This window comes from Euleptes europaea, chromosome 4 (assembly GCF_029931775.1).
Source record: "Euleptes europaea isolate rEulEur1 chromosome 4, rEulEur1.hap1, whole genome shotgun sequence".
In the NCBI taxonomy this organism is placed as follows: Eukaryota; Metazoa; Chordata; class Lepidosauria; order Squamata; family Sphaerodactylidae; genus Euleptes; species Euleptes europaea.
The window spans coordinates 5,807,013-5,832,232 of record NC_079315.1 but is presented as its reverse complement, the minus strand read 5'-3'; the positions used below and the strand labels follow the sequence as shown (position 1 = coordinate 5,832,232).

At 43.5% G+C, this 25,220-nt stretch overlaps 3 protein-coding genes across 3 annotated transcripts; all 3 read left to right on the top strand.

Annotated features, from left to right (window-relative positions):
- The first annotated feature begins 9,199 nt into the window (after window positions 1-9,199).
- Window positions 9,200-10,144, top strand: LOC130476730 (olfactory receptor 10R2-like). Its single transcript, XM_056848707.1, has one exon. The coding sequence runs from the start codon at window positions 9,200-9,202 to the stop codon at window positions 10,142-10,144; it is 945 nt and encodes a 314-aa protein (XP_056704685.1).
- Window positions 10,145-17,124: 6,980 nt separating this feature from the next.
- On the top strand, window positions 17,125-18,069 carry LOC130476705 (olfactory receptor 10R2-like). The gene has a single exon (XM_056848677.1). It carries the CDS (start codon window positions 17,125-17,127, stop codon window positions 18,067-18,069), a length of 945 nt encoding a protein of 314 aa, XP_056704655.1.
- Window positions 18,070-22,942: 4,873 nt separating this feature from the next.
- Window positions 22,943-23,887, top strand: LOC130476706 (olfactory receptor 10R2-like). The gene has a single exon (XM_056848678.1). It carries the CDS (start codon window positions 22,943-22,945, stop codon window positions 23,885-23,887), a length of 945 nt encoding a protein of 314 aa, XP_056704656.1.
- Window positions 23,888-25,220: the final 1,333 nt, after the last annotated feature.

Here is a 25,220-nt window from a genome sequence, read left to right as displayed (position 1 = left end):
CGTGACGAATTTCTCTCCTAAAAAGTGCTCTGTGACTCAAAATGTTTGGGAATCTGTGGTATAAATAATTGTTGGGGAAAAGTGCAATACACTGCAGTCCTTGCTGCTGTTCATCTCCTAAGGCTTCAGCTGACCAAAGACAAGGCCCTTTGGTTCTTGTTTCTCAAGTATTGGTCTCCTAGACTGACAGGTTCTTGCCTGTTTTTTGCATTCTTCTTTCATTCTTCCAACCCAGGGTTGCCAACCTCCAGGTGGTAAGCAAGCAAAAAAAAAGAAAAAAGAAAAAAAGGAAAAAGGAAAAAGAAAAAAGAAAAAAAAAGCAGTGGGCTGTAGGGAATTGGATTCTATGGCATTGAAGTCCCTTCGCCGGTGGCGAAGAGGCACCTGGCAACCCTACTCCAACCTCTCAGCCAACCTGAGCTTCTGATTATCTGCCCCACTTCTGTCTTTTCTTTCAAGACTCACCTCGGTGACGGCAGGCTCCACCTTCACCTCCTGGCTCTCCTGAGGATAAGGCTCAAACTCCTCCGTGGTTTCATGGGGAATCAAATGTTCTTCTGCTGCCCCTCCTCGCTCGTCGCTCATATGGTCTTGATGGGCTTCAGTTTCCCCGCCTTCCTGGTGCGGTTGCTGCAAAGCCAAAGTATACAAAGGTGTCATTTAAGACTCTTCTGCTCCCGATGCACAAGAACATAGCCTATCTGAGAATGGAGTTCCATCAAACCATCCTAGGGTTGCCAACCTCCAGGTACTAGCTGGAGATCTCCTGCTATTACAACTGATCTCCAGCCAATAGAGATCAGTTCCCCTGGAGAAAATGGCCGCTTTGGCCATTGGACTCCATGGCATTGAAGTCCCTCCTGAAACTCCTCCCTCCTTAGGCTCTGCCCCAAAAACCTCTTGCCAGTGGTAAAGAGAGACCTGGCGACCCTAAACCGTCCCCTCAGTTCAGCTGTCAGCAGGACATTCAAGCTGGCGAGCATAAAAGCTCGCCTATGGCTAGGAATTGTGGGAAATCTCAAATATGAAGGGAGAGTAGTTGGTGGAGAAATTCCTAGCGCGAAAGTGGAAGCAACTCGCCTTGCCCGATTCAATGTGCTAGCTCGATCAAGGTCTGCCACCCCCTTGGTAATCAACTTCCTGGCTTCCTGGATACCCATATTAAGAACATAAGGACGTAAGATGAGCCATGCTGGATCAGACCAAGGCCCATCAAGTCCAGCAGTCAAGTCAAGTTTATTAATATGGTCGACTGGCCAATCACGTGCCAACACATCAAAAATTTCCAGACACAATAGTTTTGCACCACAGAATCACAGATATATAAAGGTGTGAGGTCAATAAAAGCAACCCCTGGTTAAAATTATCACATTAAAATTGATAAAATTGTAAAACTTTCTACCTTGCTACATCATGAGATGTACGAGGAGCACAAACAAAAATGGCAATCCTTTTATGATAAATATGATAGTTCATAGTTCAGATAATGTTGTCATGAAATCAGTGATTGTGCTTCGTAATAGATTGAAAAGTAACATTAAAGATATCAAAAATAATATTAGAGAACTGATATACGAATGACATAATAGTAATAAAAGAGAAAGTAAGATTATGATAGAGATAATGACAAAGAACGTCTGTATAATAGAAATGAAAATGCATACAGTCTGATTATCCCTTTCCCTGTTTCCCTTTTCCCATGTCTTGTAATAAAAACAATAAAAACTTTAAGAAAATTTGTAAAATTGTAAAATATTCTAACAATCATTCTGTGTATTTTAAAGCTCTGTGTATTTTAATTGCAACAGCGCAGAACTTGGCAGTTTGGAGCGTAAGCTTCTCCTAATAGGAGCTTCTTTGCCAAGAGCTCAACTGACTCATCAGGGAATTTCCCAAGTAGGGTTGAAATAAGCTTTGATCTGACTTCGTGGTAGAATGGGCAACATCAGTGGATGTTTGATGGTTTCAATTACCCCTGCTCCACACGGACATAACCTCTCTGATCTAGGGATCTTCTTATATTTCCCCTCTAAAACAGCCGATGGTAGGGCTTGGCATTCTGGCAAGGGTAAAGGCCTTCCTATAATTAATAGACTCAAGATGATAAAAATAAGTTGCAGGTGAGACCAAGTATCTAGATTTATCAGGTGCTAGGAAAAATGGTTATTTTCCAAGGTCTGTCTGGCGTTCAATGTCTTCCACCCTCTGCTTCAAGAAACTTGATGCTTGATCTACGCCCATGGCTAACATTTTGGATCCCTCCCCTTTGGCCAGCCAAATGTCTCTGGCATATCTGTGAATTCCACCCATCCCCGGCCTCCCGGCCTGTAGAAAATGAGAGAAAATCTCCCTTACCATTTTATCCACCATTTCTATGCTTTGTTCAATATGCTCTTTCTGGCAGACGAACTGTAGCTATAGGAGAGTTTGCTATTGAGAAGCTTTTGTTTTTTTTCTTCCTGATGGCTGATAGTACCTCCACCAGTTGACAGTTGGACCAGACCTGGACACTCAACTGTCAAGGCCTGGCTAGGATATGAGCTGACATCACAATGGGTTCTGTATTTGCTCACTGGTCAAGAATAAATCCCTACTGGTGTTACTTTGGAAACCCTCAAAACTGGAAGATTTCAATGCCTAAAGCTTGAAGGGAATCAAACTTGTTTTTTAAAAAATGGCTTCATGTTGGTGGGAAATCATTAAGTCAGTTTGATTCACTTCTTGCTTCACAAAGCCACATTTACCATTGACCAAAAGAGGAGGAGGAAGAAGAAGAGTTGGTTTTTATATGCCGAGTTTCTCTACCACTTAAGGGATAGGGTTGCCAACCTCCAGGTACAAGCTGGAGATCTCCTGCTATTGCAACTGATCTCCAGCCAATAGAGACCAGTTCCCCTGGAGAAAATGGCTGCTTTGGCCATTGGACTCTATGGCATTGAAGTCCCTCCCCTCCTCAAACCCCGCCCTCCTTGGGCTCCGCCACAAAAACCTCCCACTGGTGACGAAGAGGGACCTGGCAACCATATTAAGGGAGAATCAAACAGGCTTACAATCACCTTCCCTTCCCCTCCCCACAACAGATACCCTGTGAGGTAGGTGGGGTTGAGAGAGCTCTAAGAGAACTGTAACCAGCCCAAGGTCACCCAGCTGGCTTCATGTGGAGGAGTGGGGAAACAAATCCAGTTCACCAGATTAGCCTCTGCTGCTCACGTGGAGGAGCGGGGAATCGAACCCAGTTCTCCAGATTAGAGACCACTGCTCCAAACCCCCGCACTTAACCACTACACCAATCTGGCTTCATGTTGACCTTTATGGCATTGAAGTCCCTCCCCTACCTTAAGTGGCAGAGAAAGTTGGCATATAAAAACCAACTCTTCTTCTTCAAATGGCCAAAGTGTTCATTTTCTCCAGGTGAAGTGATCTCTATCGGCTGGAGATCAGTTGTAATAGCAGGAGATCTCCAGCTAGTACCTGGAGGCTGGGAGGTTGGCAACCCTAGAGATGGCCCTACTAGCACCATTAGCCATGTGCCCTGAGGCTAATGTCTTTTTTTCATGAACACATGAAGCTGCCTTATACTAAATCAGGCCCTTGGTCAATCAAAGTCAGTATTTTATTTAATTTTTTATTTTATTACACGTTTACCCTGCCCTTCTAGGCACAAAGGCCAGGCTCAGGAGGGCTCACAAGTACAGAACAATAAAACCAATAAAAGCCCTTAAAATATAGTTTAAATACATTTAAAATAGCCCAAATCATTCAATAAGAAGGGAGTAATACTCTCCCTGATGGCGCTAAAAACATAATAGTTGTCTGCAGCATGATGGAACCGACCTCTCCCCTAATTGGGGGAAAGGGCTTGTCTACTCAGACTGGCAGCGGCTCTCCAGGGTCTCGGTCAGGGGTCTTCTGCATGCCAAGCAGATGCTTTACAAACAGAGCCACAGCCCCTTCTCCTTGCATTCTGCTGAATCAGACCCTCGGTCCATCGAGGTCAGTATTGTCTACACAGACTGGCAGCGGCTCTCCAGGGTCTCCGGCAGGGGTCTTTCACATCACCTACTTGCCTGATCCCTTTAACTAGAGATGCCGGGAATTGAACCTGGGACCTTCTGCATGCCAAGCAGAGGTTCTACCACTGAGCCAGAGCCCCGCTCTATTGTCCTCTAGCAATGAGTCTATGCACTGGGACACGTGCTCCCAGACAAACATTCGAAATCTGCCCATCACCACCACGAAGTTAGATGCCCTGAGGCCAAGTCCTCCCAATCATTTCCCAAACATTTCCTTGATTCCTCTGGGAGGTTGTTAATTTTATGTTCCTGTTGACGACGAAACGCTAAAGAGATAAGATCCTATGAGATTTGGAAACCTGTTTAGACATCATTCTTGCTATACACACACCATATTAAAAAGAAAGTTATTGGGTAAAATTGCTGTCCACTGAAATGGAACCCTACAGTTTACCTCCACGTAAGCGTTCTGCTTTATATATTCCTTCTTGATTCGTGACTGTAGGGTCAATTTCGATAGTGTCTTACATGCAGCTCAAGCAAAAAGGTACTCTACATCAAGCAACGCCTTAAGCTTTTATTATTGGATACTGTAGATAATTTAACTAATAGAGTTGCCACATTTGCTTGGCAAATGAGGCAGAGCTGGACTAAATCTATGCAATAGCCAAGGAAACATGGAGATCTTTAATATCTGGAGCTCTCCTTCCCTGGAGGCTAGATGGCCATCTGTCAGCAATGCTGATTCTATGACCTGAGGCAGTTCATGAGAGGGAGGGCATCTTGGCCATCTTCTGGGCATGGAGTAGGGATCACTTGGGGTGTGTGGGGTAGTTGTGAATGTCCTGCATTGTGCTGGAGGTTGGGCTAGATGACCCTGGTGGTCCCTTCCAACTCTATGATTCTGATTTTAGACTGGTTTTAGACTAATCTTATGAATATATATGACTGGACTATTTTTGTAATGACCTTTTCATTTTCACTGTAATTTTAGCTACCTTTTGCCTACGTGCTTTACTATTCACCAAGCAATTTTGTAATCCTGTTTTATTTGACGGTCTATGACTGTAAATAAATACTTATTTGCTTTGAGGAGGCAGTCGACAGTTGAAGTTCAAAATTCAGCGGCTGAATAGCTGCTTTGAATGAAAAAGGTTCCAGCTTCCATTCCTGGCATCATCAGGATCTTAAGGAGCAGGGCTGAGAACAACCTCCACAAACGGGTTGAAATTAAATCAAAAGAGTTTCCGTCTAGACATTAGGAAGAATTTTCTAACAGTTAGAGCGGTTCCTCAGTGGAACAGGCTTCCTCTGGAGGTGGTGAGCTCTCCTTCCCTGGAGGTTTTTAAGAAGAGCCATCTGTCAGCAATGCTGATTCTATTACCTTAGGCAGATGACGAGAGGGAGGGCATCTTGGCCATCTTCTGGGCATGGAGTAGGGTTCACTGGGGGTGTGGGGGGGGGAGGTAGTTCGGAATTTCCTGCATTGTGCAGGGGGTTGGAATAGATGATCCTGGTGGTCCCTTCCAACTCTATGATTCTATAAACAACTGGTTAATCATCCAGAACAGGGGTGGGGAACCTTTTTTCCACCAAGGGCCATTTGGATATTTATAACATAATTCGTGGGCCATACAAAATTATCAACTTAAAAATTAGCTGACCAAGCCCCAAGCAGGCAGCTGCCCCAGATGACCCCTCCCTGTGCGGGCAAGCAGGTAGGCATCCAACTGGTGGCGCACTTGCCCACCTGGTGGCACAGGATGGTCTGTTGCTCCAGCCAGGCATAGCCATCCAGCCGCACGCTGGAGTTGCTCCTGGGACCGTCTGCATGCCAAGCAGATGCTCTGCCATTGAGCCACAGCCCTACTCCATGGCTCTCCAGGGTCTCAGACAGGGGTCTTCCACATCACCTACTTGCCTGGTCCCTTTAACTGAAGAGGCCGGAGATTGAACTTGGGACCGTCTGCATGCCAAGCAGGTGCTCTACCACTGAGCCACTGTCCCTCCCCTAATGGCTCAGGGTAAACAAGCTGAAAATGAATCCTGACAAGATGGAGGCAATATTGGTTGGGAAGAGTTCCAGCTGACCCCATAAAGACCTTTGATACAGCTTTATTCCAAAAAAGTCATTCCCCAACTTAGACATTCTCTATCTAGCTCCAAAAATGGTCCCCCACCTGATCTGGCCATGTGAATCCATGCTACAGCTTGTGTGTGTGTGTTAAGTGCTGTCAAGTCGCTTCCGACTCATGGCGACCCTATGAATCAATGTCCTCCAAAATGTCCTATCGTTAACAGCCTTGCTCAGATCATGCAAACTGAGGTCTGATGGCTTCAATCCATCTCGTGTTGGGTCTTCCTCTTTTCCTGCTGCCTTCCAGTTTTCCTAGTGGGATTGTCTTTTCCAGTGACTCTTGTCTTCTCATATGCTATGGTTACTATCCTATGAATAAAATGGAACTTACTTGCAAGTAGACCTACTCCCTACACTGCCAATTCCCCCCCCACACACACACACACTTGCTGGGATACTATCACTATAGAAACAGAAATTTATAAACCAGCCCTTCTGCCACCCCGAGAAGGTTTTGAGCCCCAAAGGGGTATCTCATGTTCCTACCCCTCGCTATAGTGCACTTAGAAGTCGGATAGATATACTTAAACTGGTCCAACCATTAAAAGTGAAAGAAGTATTTGGAGATTCTCCTGAGAGGGTTTATAATCAATTCAAGCCTATATCCAGGTGTGGGCAGGGAGGGAGGGAGATACAGCTTTATCCCTGGAGAAGCATGCTAAAGCAGCTTCAAAAAAGGCATTTGCCAACTTAGTGTTACGGCAGGCCCATAAATCAGGCTTTCAGGATTAGAAGCACAAAGACCCCGGACCAATATTCTGGAAAAACAGGGTTTTATTTCAGCAGCTGCTGGTCCCAAACTTAAGTTTGAGGCCCAGAACAAAAGGGTGCAAGATCTTTTATAACCTTTAGCAAGCTCATTACAATACATTGTGCATATTTTATAATAACTTTTTACTGGATACAGAATTTTAGCTAATAGCTTATTGGCTAATTATTATATTCAGTTTATTTCTAATTGGTTATAACATAAAGGAATACTATTGGTCAGCATAAACGCAGAAGTAATATCATTGGTCAACATAAGCTCTGTTTGAAGTTCATCACTGCACCTGGCATTTAATCTGTCTTACCATTAATCATATCCCTCCCTTGAGGTTCTGGCGCCTGTCTTTCTTTCAGTATCATTCTGGTATCTAGTCAGCCTTGGGCCAGCCAAGCAATACTCCTATCTGGTTTTGATATCTTTTCCTGTTTGCCTCCTTCTGTCTGTCCCTGAATTCCAAATGTATCTTCCTGGGGCCCTCTTTTGGAGTTCAGTGATTTTTATTTTAGAGGCCTTCTGTCTCATTAGACATAATAATAATGATGATGATGATGATTGATTGATTGAATTTTTATCCAGCTCTCTATTTCGACCAAGGCCGGGCTCAGAGTGGCTAACATCCATTAAAAATATTAGAGACCAATATCTTATTGGATCCCAGTAGAAATCCACTTTACTAATTTTTAAAATATTATGGTCTAATTATTGATGACATCTTTATAGTGTTTTCATCCAAACAGAGAGCGGGGAAGTTCATCAGGGAATGAATTCCACAAGCCCACACATTCAATTTGGTCTCTATGAATATTTGTTTTTGGGATGTTATGGTGTATATAAAGAATTCCATCATTCAAGGGAAGGGGTCTTCTAAACTCATGGCCAGGAATTCATTATTACAAGAGAATAGTTCTTGTCGAAACATCTTAGCGGGAATTTTCCTTGCATTCAGTTTTTATGGCTGCACCGAAATGGAAAAAGCATTGACAAATAATTGTGTATAAAGTGGTGGTTCTAAATCTGCAGCTCGTGGAAAGCCATTCTAGCAATTGCCATCAACCAAAACAGCAACATTTATTTCTATCGTTGGTTCTTGTAGGTTATCCGGGCTGTGTAACCGTGGTCTTGGAATTTTCTTTCCTGACGTTTCGCCAGCAACTGTGGCAGGCATCTTCAGAGTAGTAACACTGAAGAGACACTGTCCTTCAGTGTTACTACTCTGAAGATGCCTGCCACAGTTGCTGGCGAAACGTCAGGAAAGAAAATTCCAAGACCGCGGTTACACAGCCCGGATAACCTACAAGAACCAATGAACTCTGACCGTGAAAGCCTTCGACATTTATTTCTATCCTTCACCTCAGAAATGCTCACAGCATACCCATTCCTTGACAGTGGCAGTTTCAAGTTGGAAACCACCTGCCAGCTACAAGCTCCACCGGGAAAGGGACATGATATAAAGTCTCAACTGACTTTGTGACCAAACGCTGAACATGAGTCATCAGTGTGATGCAGTAGCTAAAAAGGAAACTGCGATCTTGGGCTGTATCAACAGAAATATAGTGTCCAGATCACGCGAAGTGATGGTATCACTTTACTCTGCTCTGGTTAGACCTCACCCAGAGTATTGTGTTCAGTTTGGGGAACCGCAATTTAACAAAGATGTAGACACGTTGGAACTGGTCCAGAAGAGGACAACAAAGATGGTGAGAGGTCTGGAGATAAAGTCCTATGAGGAAAGGTCGAAGGAGCTGGGTATGTTTAGCCTGAAGAGGAGAAAACTGAGAGGGGAAATGTAACTATCTTCAAGTACTTGAAGGGCTGTCATAGAGAGGGTGGTGCTGAGTTGTTTTCTGTTGCCCCAGAAGGTTGAACCAGAACCAACGGGTTGAAATTAAATCAAAAGAGTTTCCATCTAGACATTAGGAAGAATTTTCTAACAGTTAAGGCAGTTCCTCAGTGGAACAGGCTTCCTCGGGAGGTGGTAAGCTCGACTTCCCTGGAGGTTTTTAAGAAGAGGTTGGATGGCTACCTGTCAGCAATGCTAATTCTGTGAAGTTAGGCAGATGATGAGAGGGAGGGCATCTTGGCCACCTTCTGGGCATGGAGTAGGGGTCACTGAGGGTGTGGGGGGGAGGTAGTTGTGAATTTCCTCCATTGTGCAGGGGGTTGGACTAGATGACCCTGATGGTCCCTTCCAACTTTATGATTCTATGATCCTATGGTTCTATGACTGACAGCATTACACATTTGTAAGACTGTAACAGTTTCTTTCCAGATGCTACCGCAATGAAACGAGACAATCAAAGCGTGGTGACGGAATTCATCTTGATTGGATTTTCCAGTTTCCTAGACGTGCAGGTCCCACTCTTTGTGGTGTTCTCCATCATGTACTTGGCCATTTTTGCTGGAAATATCACCATCATTGTTTTGATAAGGCATGACTCCACCCTCCACACCCCCATGTACTTCTTCCTCGCCATGCTCTCCAGCTCAGAAACCTGCTACACTCTCACCATCATCCCCAATATGCTTGTCAATCTTCTAAGAGAAAAGGCAACTATTTCGTTCATTGGTTGTGCTGTTCAGATGTATGTATTCCTGGCCTTTGCAAACATAAACTGTCTGCTTCTCACAGTGATGGGATATGACCGATATGTGTCCATATGTAAACCTTTACATTATCTGGTTCTGATGAATCAAAGACTATGTACTAAACTGGTTACCTTTTCAGTATTAGGTGGTTTTTTAATTTCCATCATCTATTCATTTTGCGTGTTTACCTTGCCGTACTGTGGGCCACATAAAATCCATCATTTCTTTTGTGATATAGCACCTTTGCTTGAGCTGGCCTGTGCCCGAAATTACACGGGGGAAATACTCATTTTTTTGTTCTGTTTTTTAGTGGGAGTTTTCTCATTCCTTCTGATCATTCTCTCGTATGTTTTGATCTTAAATACGATACTGAAAATCCCCACAGCAGAGGGGAAGCGCAAGGCTTTTTCGACTTGCGCCTCCCATCTCATTGTGGTTGTTGTGCACTTTGGATGTGCATCAGTTATTTACCTACGACCCCAATCCAGGTACGCTTTGAAGGAGGACATGTTTATCTCTGTCACATACACACTGGTGACTCCACTGCTGAATCCTGTCGTTTACAGCCTGAGGAACAAGGATGTCCAAATAGCTCTCAGGAAATCCCTGGGCAGAAGCACATGCAGCCGGAAGATGTGAGAAGGATTTATGGAGGCTGAAACAGTCTTGATATGAATCTTACTTTCTGGAGAAACAACAAATTATCACTAGGTTGCCAGCCCCCGGTTGGGAAAATCCTGGAGAATTTGGGGGTGGGTTTGGAGAGGAGAGGGACTTCAATGCCATAGAGTCCAATTGCCAAAGCGGCCATTTTCTTCAGAACTGATCACTATCGGCTGGAGATCAGTTGTAATAGCGGGACATCTCCAGCTACCACCTGGAGGTTACTACGAAGTAAAGACCAGCACGCAGCTCAATTAAACAATTTTTCAAGCAGTGTAATCAATATACGCCCTGACCTGGATGGCCCAGGCTAGCCTGATCTCGTCAGATCTCAGAAGCTAAGCAGGGTCAGCCCTGGTTAGTATTTGGATGGGAGACCACCAAGGTATACCAGGGTTGCTGTGCAGACTGGAAGGCCCTGGCAAACCACCTCTGTTAGTCCCTTGCCATGAAAACCCCAAAAAGGGGTCGCCATAAGTTGGCTGTGACTTGGAAGGCACTTTACACACACACACACACACACACACACACACACTCAATATATATCACAAGGAAAGAACAAACAACAAGCAAGTGTAATAATACCTAAGACAGAGAGTGGAATGACAATAAGTGGAATAACAAAGAATCTGGAGGAATAAAGTTCCAACGGACTTTAAAGGATGTCTGAAAAGACTTCCACTGGGTTGGACGCGGAGGGGGGGGAATCGGGACCCCAATTCCACATGAATGGAGATGGTGGAATCCTTAGGTTGCAAGCGGGGGAGATGAACGCCCCCCAATTCTACAGGAATAACGAGGTGTAAAACGTCTTCCGGAATTACAACTTTTTTGCAATTAACTTGCTTCTTCAGCCTTGAGAATAAGGATATAAGCTGAGTTGGTGCTTAGAAAGATAATAAGCTTATATCCTTATATAATATACTTCATATTGTCAGTGCAATCAACAGGATACAATTCCGTGATGCACTTCAACAACAAGGCACCCAAATGTGGCAACCTTGAAAGGATTACTGATGGACAACGACTCCAAAGACACTGGTTCTAAAAAAGAACGTTTAACTTTTGTATATAGTTCTATTTGTCTAGCTAACATCACTGTATATATTTAGTTACTGTATTTGACTACTGCACATAGAATATAGCACTCTCTGCATAGTATGATTTATGTGTTTTGTTGTCTTATGCTGCTGTGTTTATAAGTTCCTGGAGGTTGGCAACCCTAGAAATGGCTGATCCCTGAAAACAAGCAGGCCTCTCCAAGTTCTAGAGACTTTTCTCAGCCGAAAGATTACACTGAAGCATGCCTAGTTAGTTGCCTGTCACCAGGGAAGGAAAGAAATCAGAGGGGAGGGCGGTCTGTCCCAAGCCAAATCAGTTAAAATGATCCTGGAGGGGAGATTTCCCAAACGTTTCCCCCAGTTCCTCTGGAAACTTGTTACTTTTATGGTCCCAACTCTCACTGATGACGAAATACCAAAGAGAGAACATCCTATGGGATTTAAAAACTTGTTTACGATGCTTCATGCTGTATACACGCCATATAAGAAGAAAGATATTGGGTAAAATTGCTGTCCACTGGAATGGAATCCTAGTTTACCTCCACGTAAGCATTCTGCTTTATATATTCCTTCTTGATTCATGAATGTGGTGTCAATTTCGATAGTGTCTTATAAGCCTCTCCAGAAAACAGGCATAAGAACATAAGAAGAGGCCTGCTGGATCAGACCCAGGCCCATCCAGTCCAGCAGTCTGTCCACACAGTGGCCAACCAGGTGCCTCTAGGAAGCCCACAAACAAGACGACTGCAGCAGCATCCTCCTGCCTGTGTTCCCCAGCACGTAATATAATAGGCATGCTCATCCGATCCTGGAGAGAATAGGTATGCATCATGACTAGTATCCATTTTGACCAGCAGCCATGAATAGCCCACTCTTCCATGACACCCTTTGAAGTTAAAAATTCAGCTGCTGAATAGCTGTTTTGAATGAAGAAGCTTCCAGCTTCCATTCCTGGAAACATCAGGCTTTTAAGTAGCAGGGCCGAGAAAGACCTCCACAAACAACTTGGAAGAACTGCTGCAACCATGTGGAATAGACAACAGTCAATAGATCCATGGACTAACAGGATTGTAGATTTGGCCGGCTTAGGACCGCCATTGTTATATTAGGGATGTGTGTGTTGTGTGTGTGTTAAGTGCCGTCAAGTCGCTTCCAACTCATGTGAATCAACGTCCTCCAAAATGTCCTATCTTTGACAGCTTTGCTCAGATCTTGCAAACTGAAGGCCGTGGCTTCCTTTATTGAGTCAATCCATCTCTTGTTGGGTCTTCCTCTTTTCCTGCTGCCCTCAACATTTCCTAGCATGACTGTCTTTTCTAGTGACTCTTGTTATCTCATGACGTGACCAAAATACGATAGCCTCAGTTTAGTCATGTTAGCTTCTAGGGTCAGTTCAGGCTTGATTTGATCTATAACCCACTGATTTGTTTTTTTGGGCAGTCCACGGAATCCGTAACACTCTCCTCCAACACCACATTTCAAAGGAATCTATCTCTGGTTATTTGTCCAGAATGACAGGAGATGATTTCCTAGGTGAGGCATCTTGGTCCATTGGGCCTTGAAGAAGGTGACATCCATGATCAGCTGATGCACAGGGAAAGTGCTGTGTGTGTGTGTGGGGGGGGGAAATGGCAATGCGCGTCTGTGAGGAAACAAGGAAAGAGAGAAAAAGATGGAGTGAGTGTGTGTGAGAGAGGGCAATTCTAGCAGGAGATATTTGGCTTAGGGTTGCCAGGTCCCTCTTTGGCACTGGTGGGAGGTTTTTGGGGTGGAGCCTGAGGAGGGTGGGGTTGGGGAGGGGTGGGACTTCAATGCCATAGAGTCCAGTTGCCAAAGTGGTTCCTAGTCATGGGATAAGAGGACAAGTCCTCGTATGGATTGAGAGCTGGCTGAAAAATAGGAAGCAGGGAGTAGGAATCAATGATCAGTTCTCACAATGGAGGGATGTGAGCAGTGGGGTCCCTCAGGGATCTGTGCTGGGACCGGTGCTTTTCAACCTGTTCACCAATGACCTGGAGCTGGGGGTGAACAGCAAGATGGCCAAGTTTGCAGATGACACAATATTATTTAGGATGGTTAAAACAAAAACGGACTGTGAAGAGCTCCAAAAGGATCTCTCCAGACTGGAGGAGTGGGTATTAAATTGTCAAATGAGATTCAGTGTGAGGAAGTGTAAAGTTATGCTTATCAGGGCAAAAAATCCCAGCTTCACATATACACTGATGGGATCTGTGACAGACCTAGAAAAGGATCTTGGGGTGGTAGTGGATAGCTCGATGAAGACGTCAATCCAGTGTGTGGCTGCTGTGGAAAAGGCAAACTCCATGCTGGACATAATTAGACAAGGAATAGAGAATAAAACTGCTGCTATTAATACTGCCCTTGTACAAATCTATGGCGAGACCACAGTTGGAATACTGTGTACAGTTCTGGTCACCACACCTAAAAAAGCATATTACAGAGCTTAAGAAGGTGCAGCAAAGAGCAACCAAAATGATCAGGAGGCTAGAGGGCTTAGAAAGATCAGGGGGCTGTTTAGCTTAGAAAGAAGGCGCTGAAGGGGAGACATGATAAAATTATGCATGGTATGGAGAGAGTGGACAGGGAGAACCTTTTCTCTCTAATAATAGAACGCGGGGTCATCTGCTGAAGCTGGAGGGTGAAAGATTCAAAAGAGATAAAAGGAAGTATTTCTTCACACACCACATAGTTAAATTGTGGAACTTCCTGCCCCAAGATGTGGTGATGGCTGCCAACTTGGAAGGCTAGAAGAAGAAGAAGGAGGAGGAGAAGGAGGAGGAGAAGAAGGAGAAGAAGACGAAGAAAAAGAAGACGAAGAAGAAGAGTTGGTTTTTATATGCCAACTTTCTCTACCACTTAAGGGAGACTCAAACCGGCTTACAGTCACCTTCCCTTCCCCACAACAGACACCCTGTGTGGTAGGTGGACATGTTCATGGAGGATAGGGCTATCCATGGCTACTAGTCAAGATGAACACTAGTCATGACGCATACCTGTTCTTTCCAAGATCAGAGGAACATGACTATTATATTAGGTGCTGTGAAATACAGGCAGGATGCTGCTGCAGTCGTCTTCTTTGTGAGCTTCCTAAAGAGCTTCCCTGGTTGGTCATTGTGTAAACAGACTGCTGGACTTGATGGACCTTGGTCTGAGGCAGCAGGACTTTTCTTATGTTCTTAATATAAGTCTCTAGTGCTCTCTCCTCCAAAGGAAACAAATCCTGCACACAATGACCCATTAGACAGGGAAGCGTAGCATCTGCCACAATATGAACTCTGCAGTATTGAAATGTCATTTATTTCTTTGCAGTACTCTTGCGGCCATTTGCAACCATAATGGCTCCTTCAAGAACACACAGAAAATGAATTGATAACGATAATGCTTGTACACAATACTAAATATGGAACAAGTATTTTGTAGAAGAAGAAGATGACTTCAAGAAAACCAGTTCCTGACTTCCGCTGGTGAGCGCGTTCTGTTTCTTTCAACTCAAAACACAAATGTTATGGCCCTCTGCAGTGATGGTATTCGCACAGAGTCTCTACAGTCCTTAAATTCAGGGTTCTGACCTGCTGTTCCCATCTTTGCACTGGAGACCTGGGTCGTCCCCCAAAACCAGCAGTTGGGATTAATTAAGAAACATCTCATAAAAATACAGCCTTTGCCCATGAGGTCAGATATCACTGCGATTGGATTACTGGAGTGGATATATGGGGGGCTTTCACACTTGCCAAATAATTAGGGTTACCAGGTCCTCTCTGTCCTCTGGTGGGAGGTTCTTTGAAAGGAGATGAGGGAGAGATCGTGCGCACAGCCGCATGGCCGCGATTGCATCACTTCCAGTTTACGCCTGGACGTGCCGCATCACAAGGGGCTAGGCTTGCCAGGTCCCTCTTTGCTATCGGCGGGATATTTTGGGGGTGGAGGCCGAAGAGGGTGAGGTTTGGGAGGGGAGGGACTTAAATGCTATAGAGTCCAATTGCCAAAGCGGCCATTTTCTCCAGGGGAACTGATCTATCGGCTGGAGATCAGTTGTAATAGCAGGAGATCTTCTGCTATTACCTGGAGGTTAGGAAATCAAAAGTCTGCACTTGTATAAAGCTCAATAAAGCACATACAAAGCACTTTGCAAGCAGTTATATTGTGAAGTGGAGCCTCACCAAAACAATATCCCAAGGATATAAATACAGAGCAGGAACTTGTTATAATGCAATAATTTACATTAGGTAAGAGTATATACACAACAAAATCAGGTGCACAAAAATTGACAATCCAGAATGGTAATGTCCAAATGAAGCACGGAACAGATTTCAAACGCAATGGGCTTCCGGTAAAATCCCCATTTCAGAGCTTTCGTCAAGCTTCAAGGAGTACCACGTGCAAATATCACCTGTAATAAAATGCATACCTACATAATATCTCAAAAAATCACAGGTTTGTACTATAATAAATAAATCATGGTTCTTAAAATATTTAGTATATACAAAAATATTTTAGCTTACAAAAATATATATCTTATTAATCTATTTTATTTTACATACCAAAGTTTGGAGAGACATCTATTCTGCCATTCTGTTTAAGAGGCTAGCTGAGAGTCTGAAGTTAAACTCAATTCAATCTTTCTTAAGGTTTTCTTGATCCCACAGGTGCAAGCAATCTACTCAATAGTACAAACTCATGTTACCGTAAGTAGTGTAGAAGAAGAGAATCTACTAATTAGAAAAGTTAAAGGAAACTGGAGAGATCCAAAAATGAATTTAATCCATTAGGCATTAAAGTGTCAAAAAGGAAGATGAAGCATGATTCTTGTTGTGCTAAAATTCTATCTATATTTTGATTATGAAATGCTCGACCGTGGAACTGCCAAATAACAAAAAATTGCATATCAGTATCCGAATGTTTTAACTCTTTGTAGTGTGCTGTGAGTGGGGCTTCTAAATTAGAGTTCCTAATCCGGGACCTATGCTCCCCTATACGAAGTTTAATCTCTCTTTTCATTTTGCCTACGTAAAGTAGACCACAAGGACAGCGAATTAAATAAATAACCAGTTTACTATTGCAGTTACTAAAGTGCCTAAGTGTAAATGTAAAGCCCGTTCTGGTGTCTCGAAATTCTTTCACTGGGAGCGCTTGTGCGCAAACGCTGCAACTGCCACACTTAAAATGGCCGACTGGGTGACTATACTGCTGGGGAGGGAGACAGTCCGATTTTACAAGTTTGTCTCGTAGGGGAAAAGTTCTTTTTAAACCAAATCTTGGTGGCTCTTTACAACCTGGTATATTTTGTACCAAGTGCCAGTGTCGTTTAATGACACCAGGTTGTAAAGAGCCACCAAGATTTGGCTCCACCTCACAATATAACTGCTTGCAAAGTGCTTTGTATGTGCTTTATTGAGCTTTATACAAGTGCAGACTTGATTTCCTACTCTCCTATTTTGTACTTGTAGCCAGTGTTTGATTACTAATTACCTGGAGGTTGGCAACCTTACAAGGGGCCTTTTACCACTCAAACTGGGAATTTGAGTGGTGAGCAGCCTGTTGCGATGCAGCGCTTCTAGGTGTAAACCGGAAGTGACATTGCTCCCCAACCCTCAGCTGGTTGGCGGGCAGCCAGGTAGATTGGCGGGGGTTTGCCCGCCACCACCTGGCACTTGGCAACCCTACAAATAATGCACTTTCAATCCTCTTTCAATGCGCTTTGCAGCTGGAGTTTACTGTGTGAAATGGCAAAATCCACTTGCAAACCGATCGTTGAAGTGCATCGAAAGTGGATCGAAAGTGCATTATTCAGTGTGTGTGAAAGCGCCCTCTCAATCGACTGACAGTGTTACACATTGGTAAGACTGTACTGGTTTATTTCCAGATGCTGCAGCAATGAAACGAGACAATCAAAGCGTGGTGACGGAATTCATCTTGATTGGATTTTCCAGTTTCCCAGATCTGCAGGCCCCACTGTTTGTGGTATGCTCCTTCATGTACTTGGCCATTTTGGCTGGAAATATCATCATCATTGCTACAATAAGGCGCGACTCCACCCTCCACACCCCCATGTACTTCTTCCTCGCCATGCTCTCCAGCTCAGAAACCTGCTACACCTTCAGCATTATCCCCAATATGCTTGTCAATCTTCTAAGAGAAAAGGGAACTATCTCATTCATTGGCTGCGCTGTTCAGATGTATGTATTCCTTGCCTTTGCAAACATAAATTGTATGCTTCTCACAGTGATGGGGTATGACCGATACGTGTCCATATGTAAACCTTTGCATTATTCAGTCTTGATGAATCAGAGATTCTGTACTAAACTGGTTGCCTTTTCGGTAACGACCGGTTTTGTTTTTTCTACACTGGAAGCCTATTTCATATTTACCTTGCCATTCTGTGGGCCGAATAAAATCCATCACTTCTTTTGTGATTTAGCACCTCTGCTTGAGCTGGCCTGCGGCCGAAATTATCTAGGAGAAATTGTCATTTTTCTTATTTGTATCTTAATGGTCTCTTGCTCGTTCCTTCTGATCCTCCTCTCGTATATTGTAATCTTAAACACAATCCTGAAAATCCCCACCACAGACGGGAAGCGCAAAGCCTTTTCGACTTGCGCCTCCCATCTTATTGTGGTGGTTGTGCACTTTGGTTGTGCTTCCATTATTTACCTGAGGCCCCAATCCAGGTACACTTTGAACGAGGACACGTTTATCTCCGTCACCTACACACTGATGACTCCACTGCTGAATCCTGTCGTTTACAGCCTGAGGAACAAGGATGTCCAAATAGCACTCAAGAAATCCCTGGGCAGAAGAATGTGCAGCCAGAAGATGTGAGAAGCACAGTGTGGTGTAGTGGTTAAGAGTTATGGTTTGGAACGGTGGACTCTGATCTGGAGAACCGGGTTTGATTCCCCACTTCTCCACATGAGCGGCGGAGGCTAACCTGGTGAACTAGATTTGTTTCCCCACTCCTACACACAAAGGCAGTTGGGTGACCTCAGGCTAGTCACAGCTCTCTCAGCCCCACCTACCTCACAGGGTGTCTGTTGTGGGGAGGGGAAGGGAAGGTGTTTGCAAGCTGGCAAAGTGATAAAGTCAGCATATAAGTGATAAAGTCAGCATATAAAAACCAACTCCTTGTTCTTCTTCTTCTTCTGACTGATGAAATACTCTCACCGTAAGTCTTACATTAGGTGGAAACAACGAATTATCACCCTGGGGAAGAGTTTCAGAGCCCACCACTTAATATTTGTTACTATACAAAGCAAGACTATTTCTGACACAGATGTAGGAATTTCTGAATATCTATCTACTGGTTCATTATTAAAAATTTGTTTTAGATCGAGTGGAATTTAAGTGTTTCAAAGCACTTCTGATTTTTTTCCTGCTTAGTTGAAACAGGAGAACAAATCATATTGAGAAGACAGTTTCTCAACTGAAATGATATCCACAAAGCGCTACAGGATTTTTGGGGGGGGGGCGGAGCCTGAGGAGTAGAGGGTTTGGGGAGGGGAGGGACCTCAATGCCATAGAGTCCAATTTGTAAAGCAGCCGTTTTCTCCAGGGGAACTGACCTCCATTGGCTGGAGATCAGTTGTGATAACGGGAGATCTCCAGCTAGCAATTGGAGGCTGGCAAACCTGATAATCGAGGAAGTCAAGCAAACCAAGTTTACTTTATCACTATGATGTCGAAGTTTGCTGTGTATCTAATTGCCTGTCATTGAGGACAGAACCTACTCAGAGGGGTCTGCTCCAACCCAAGTCAGTTAATGTGTTTCCTGGAGGGGAGATTTCTCTGCATCTTCCTGGTTCCTCAAGGAATTTGTTACTCACATCTCATTAGCAACCATTGACAATGTGATGGCTAATTAGGTTTGCATGACGAAATACCAAAGAAATACTTTCCTAGGGGATTTAGAAACTTGTTTACAACACTTTATGCTTTATAAAAGCCATATGAATAGGATTTTGTGAAAAATACCTTTCCTGTGGAACAGCGTCCTACAGCATACCTCCATGTAAGCATTCTGTTGTATCTATATTTCTTCTTGCCTCATGAATGTAGTTGTCAATTTCATAGAATCATAGAATCACAGAGTTGGAAGGTACCACCAGGATCATCTAGTCCAACCCCCTGCACAATGCAGGAAATTCCGAACTACCTCCCCAGCCCACGCCCCCAGTGACCCATACTTCATGCCCAGAAGATGGCCAAGATGCCCTCACTCTCATGACCTGCCTAGGGTCACAGAATCAGCATTGTTGACAGATGGCCATCTCGCCTCTGCTTAAAAACCTCCAGGGAAGGAGAGCTCACCACTTCCTGAGGAAGCCTGTTCCACTGAGGAACTGCTCTAACTGTTAGAAATTTCCTCCTAATGTCTAGATGGAAACTCTTTTGATTTAGTTTCAACCTGTTGGTTCTGGTCCGACCTTCTGAAGCAACAGAAAAAAACTCGGCACCATCCTCTAAATGACATCCCTTCAAGTACTCAAAGATGGTTATCATATCCCCTCTCAGTCTTCTCCTCTTCAGGCTAAACATACCCAGCTCCTTCAACCTTTCCTCACAGGACTTGGTCTACAGACCCCTCACCATCTTTGTTCCCCTCCTCATATAAAACAATAGTGTTCTATATGAATCTCCAGCAAAGAAGCATTCTATATGCTTTGTAGATTGAAGTTTGAGGCTCAGTGGCTGAATACCTGCTTTGCATGCAAATATTTAGAGCTGGTAAGAAAGTAAATGCATAGTGTGGAGAGGCAGCGTGGTGTAGTGGTTAAGAGCGGTGGACTCTACTCTGGAGAACCAGGTTTGATTCCTCACTTCTCCACATGAGCAGCAGACTCTAGTGAACTGGATTTGCTTCCCCAGTCCTACATGAAGCCTGCTGGGAGATGTCGAGCTAGTCACAGTTCTCTCTGAATTCTCTCAGCCCCAACCTGAACACATGAAGCTGCCTTCTACTGAATCAGACCCTTGGTCCATCAAAGTCAGTATTGTCTACTCAGACCGGCAGCGGCTCTCCAGGGTCTCAGGCAGAGGTCTTCCACATCACCTACTTGCCTACTCCCTTTAACTGGAGATGCCGGGGATTGAACCTGGGACCTTCTGCATGCCAAGCTGAGGCTCTACCATTGAGCCACAACCCCTCCCCGAGGGGCCTACCTACCTACCTACCAAGGTGTCTTTTATGAGGAAAGGAAGGGATTGTAAGCCGGTTTGATTCTACTTTAAAAAGGTAGAGAAAGTCGGCATATAAAAACCAACTGGTCTTCTTCTTTGAACGAGGACACGTTTATCTTCGTCACATACACACTGGTGACTCCATTGCTGAAGCCTGTCGTTTGAAGACTGAGGAACAAGGATATCCAAATAGCACTCAAGAAATCCCTGGGCAGAAGCATGTGCAACCAGAAGATGTGAGAAGCATAGTGCGGTGTAGTGCTTAAGAATGATGGTTTGGAGTGGTGGACTCTGATCTGGAGAACCGGGTTTGATTCCCCACTTCTCCACATGAGCCATGGAGGCTAATTTGGTGAACTGGATTTGGTTCCCCATTCCTACACATGAAGTCTGCTGGGTGACCACCACCACTACCACGACCACCACCACCTCCTCCTCCTCCTCCTCCTCCTTCCCTTTAAGAGGGGAGTGGACATGTTCATAGAGGAGATGGCTACTCATGGCTACTAGTCAAGATAGATACTAGTCATTATGCACACCTATTCTCTCCATAGGAGCATGCCTGTTATCTTAGGTGCTGTGGAACACAGGCAGGATAAATGCTGCTGCAGCCGTCTTGTTCATGGGCTTCCTAGAGACACCGGGTTGGCCACTGTGTCAACAGGCTGCTGGACTTGATGGGCCTGGGTCTGATCCAGTAGGGCTTTTCTTAAGTTCTTATGCAATATGGGCTCTTCAGTATCGAACGGTCACTTCCTTGCAGTACTTTCATGGTGGTTTGCAGCCATAACCGTTTTTAACCTAAATTCACACAGAAACCATATTATCTAATAAATCTCAATTATATCCCAATATTTAAATCTACAACAAAGTAGTAAGTACAACAAAACTAGTCAAGTATCAAATAGAATCATACAAACAAGATAGTTGCATATCAAAATTCACAAAGGTATGAATACCAGTAAGTATACAAATACCTGCTTCTAGTATATACGTCTAATAATATTTCTTTATTTCATAGCAGGAAAAACATTCATATGTCAGACAGGTGAGGAAGATAGCAGTTTCTGTTCTTCATCAGTTCCTCTACCTTAATTTCTTCAGTTGTTGTATATTTCCTTTACTCTAGAAGTTATAGATATAAACTCCCATGGGTAGAAACTGGTCCTTCTGCCTAAACAGGCTAGTCCAGTCAGTCGGAATTCAGATGTTCCCTGTAGATTTAAATATTGGAATATAATTGAGATTTATTAGATAATATGGTTTCTGTGTGAATTTGGGTTGAACCACTGAGTACACAGAAGTGTCTATCTTTTGCCAATAACTGTTTTTAAAGCAGTTTACAAAAATACTAACATCAATCATAATAATTACTGTAATAATAATTCTTGTACTATATTTACTGAAATGCAAGACTAGGTTTTGTCCAAGTCCAAAAAAAGAGCAGATTTGTCTTACATTTTTACACATTACAGTGGTTTCCAGTAATTTTTTTTTAATGTGTGGATAACTCTTTTTTGGGGGGAGGGTCATCTTAAATTCACGGTCAACTTCCTTCCAAGTAAATACGGTAAGTATATTAAATTCTTTCTTTCCTTTCTGTGGTCCATAGGTCCTCCTGAGCAGTTATTTCTTAGAGGAAAATATGATGGAGAGATATTTGGCCACGGCCGATGTTATATTTGGATCTCTAACCATCAGCAAAAAGGGGATTATTTTGTCTCTTGTTATCGGGGCAGGAATTCTCGCCAATGGGGGTAATCCCTTTATCTCGGTAGCGTTTAAAGAGAGGGCATTCCACCATCTTAGGAGATGATGTGTCAATTTTCTTTGTATTGCATGGACAAAGTCTGTCAGAATATGGGCTGTGGCTCAGTGATAGAGCATCTACTTGGCATGCAGAAGGTCCCAGGTTCAATCCCAGGCATCTCCAGTTCAAGGGACAGTGATGTGAAAGACCTCTGCCTGAGACCCTGGAGAACTGCTGCCGGTCTGAGTAGACAATACTGACTTTGATGGACCAAGGGTCTGATTCAGTAGAAGGCAGCTTCATGTGTTCATGTGTTCTATATCTTCCGTTTAATACTGCTGAAGATGCAGCATTTAAATGGGCAAGCATAAAGGCTTTTCGAAAGGAAGGGACTGTCAGGTTGTAAAAGTATAGTGGAGGTAGCAAAGGGGGAGGAATGCCAAAGAATTGCGTTGAACATACTCTCCGGGAAGTATATTAAATACAGAACACGTATTTTGTGGGTAAGAAGTTCAAGAAAACTTAGTGGAGACTTCTATTGACGGATTTTGTATTTCTTTCACTTCAGAAGTGTTCTGCACAATTCTACACTCCTTGCTGAAATGTTATGGCTGGAGAAAGTGCCATTTGTAACCCAGCCCTTCCACTACACTGAATAGGTGGGACCCACATCGTGAGTGCCAAAAAAAACCCAGTATAAAATGTCAATTAACTATCAGTGTTAAAAATGTGTCAGAGTGCCGTGGTTTCTTTCCAGATTCTACATCCATGGACCAAGGAAATCAAAGTATGGTGACAGAATTCATCTTTGTTGGGTTTTCCACTTTCCCAGACCTGCAGATCCCGCTGTTTGTGGTGTTCTCCCTCATGTACTTGGCCATTTTGGCAGGAAATGTCATCATTGTCACGACGATATGGCACGACGCCAGCCTCCACATCCCCATGTATTTCTTCCTCTCCATTCTCTCCAGTTCAGAAATCTTTTACACTTTCACCATTATCCCCAATATGCTTGCGAATCTTCTGAGACAAAAGGCAACTATTTCATTCGTCGGCTGCGCTACCCAGATGTGCATTTTCTTGGGCTTTGCTTGCACGAACTGCATACTTCTCGCAGTGATGGGGTATGACCGATACGTGTCCATATGTAAACCTTTACATTATCAGGTGTTGATGAATCAGAGACTCTGTACTAAACTGGTGGTCTTTTCAGCATCGACGGGTTTTCTTTTTTCCACAGTGGAGACATATTTCATATTTACCTTGCCATACTGTGGGCCAAATAACATTAGCCACTTCTTTTGTGATTTAGCACCTTTGCTTAAACTGGCCTGTGCCCGAAATTATCTAGGGGAAATTGTCATTTTTGTCATTTGCTTCTTGGTGGTAGTTTTCCCGTTCCTTCTGATCACCCTCTCGTATATTTTGATTTTAAACACAATACTGAAAATCCCCACAGCTGAGGGGAAGCACAAGGCTTTTTCAACGTGCGCCTCCCACCTTATTGTGGTTGTTGTGCACTTTGGATGCGCTTCCATTATTTACCTGAGGCCCCAGTCCAGGTTCACTTTGAACGAGGACACATTTATCTCCGTCACGTACACACTGGTGACACCATTACTGAATCCTGTCGTTTACAGCCTGAGGAATAAGGATGTCCAAATAGCTCTCAAGAAATCCCTGGGCAGAAACACATGCAGCCGGAAGATCTGAGAACAACCTATGGGGGGTGGAACTGTCATAAACAATGAATTATCCTGAAGAAAAACCATGAGCCCAAATTATAGTTTTCACTGTATGTGTGCAATAATATTTCTTACTGTAATGTAACCCCTTCGCAGGAGAGATTAAAAGCTTATCAGTACTCCAAGAAAAGTTCAGAAATATGAATTGGTTGACATACTTTCAACTCAAAGCTAACATAAAAAGAGACCATCTGGATTCCGGGACGTTCCGGCAGCTAACGGAATTTGAAACAACAGTAACTAAGAGTGATGACCATTTATTAGGAAAAAATCTATAGACTTTTATTGAAATACGACTAGGAAACAGAACAAGTCAAGATAAACATGATTAAATGGATGCAAAACTTCAGTGAGATGGTTACGATGGAAACATGGGAAAAGCTTTGCACCCATGAACTGAAATATACCGTAAGCCGAGAAGTAAAAGAAAACTGGTATAAGACTTTTTATAGATGGTATATGACACCCAATATGATATCCAAGATGGCTTGTCCGAAGGGGAATAAAGGGGCTTGCTGGAAATGTCATGAGATGGATGGTTCTTACTTTCATGTCCGGTGGACCTGTCCAAAGTTACAAATGTATTGGAAGAAGATCCAACATAAAATGCAAAACATGCTCAAGCAAAAAATAAAACTGGATCCAAAATATTTTCTATTAAGTATAACGCCTGTCGATCTACCTACAAAGACTTGTTCAAATACGCTACAACGGCTGCAAGAGTCATCTTGGCCAGAACCTGGAAACAAATGTTCTTACCTGACATAGAAGAATGGAAAGATAAGATGCTGGAATACGCAAATATGGCCAAAATTACCTTTATAACGAACTTAACCGACAACGAATCCCTGGAGCAGTTTAACAAAAAATGGCAGCCATTTTATAATTATATATCAATAAATCCATAAATAAACATAGCATAAGAAAACTAACACACACACACACACACAAAATTAGTTTATAGAATTAACCATATGAAAGCGTGTCTGAACATTACATGACTTATTGTAGTGAATGTCTATTGTAGTAAATGTTTACTCATTGTAGTATGATTCTCTAAATGTTTTTTAAATTTATTAGACCGATAAGACTATACGTCTATTGCAGGTGGATTGCCCCTGCCCCCTCCCCTTTTTTCCTTTTTGTATCCTATATATTCAAAATAAAAAAGTATTTTTTTAAAAAAAGCTACCAGAAAATGTTCTGGTAGGCTCACGGCTAAGGTTGCCAGCTCCGGGTTGGGAAATGTGTGTGTGTATGTGTTAAGTGCCGTCAAGTTGCTTCCGACTCATGGCGACCCT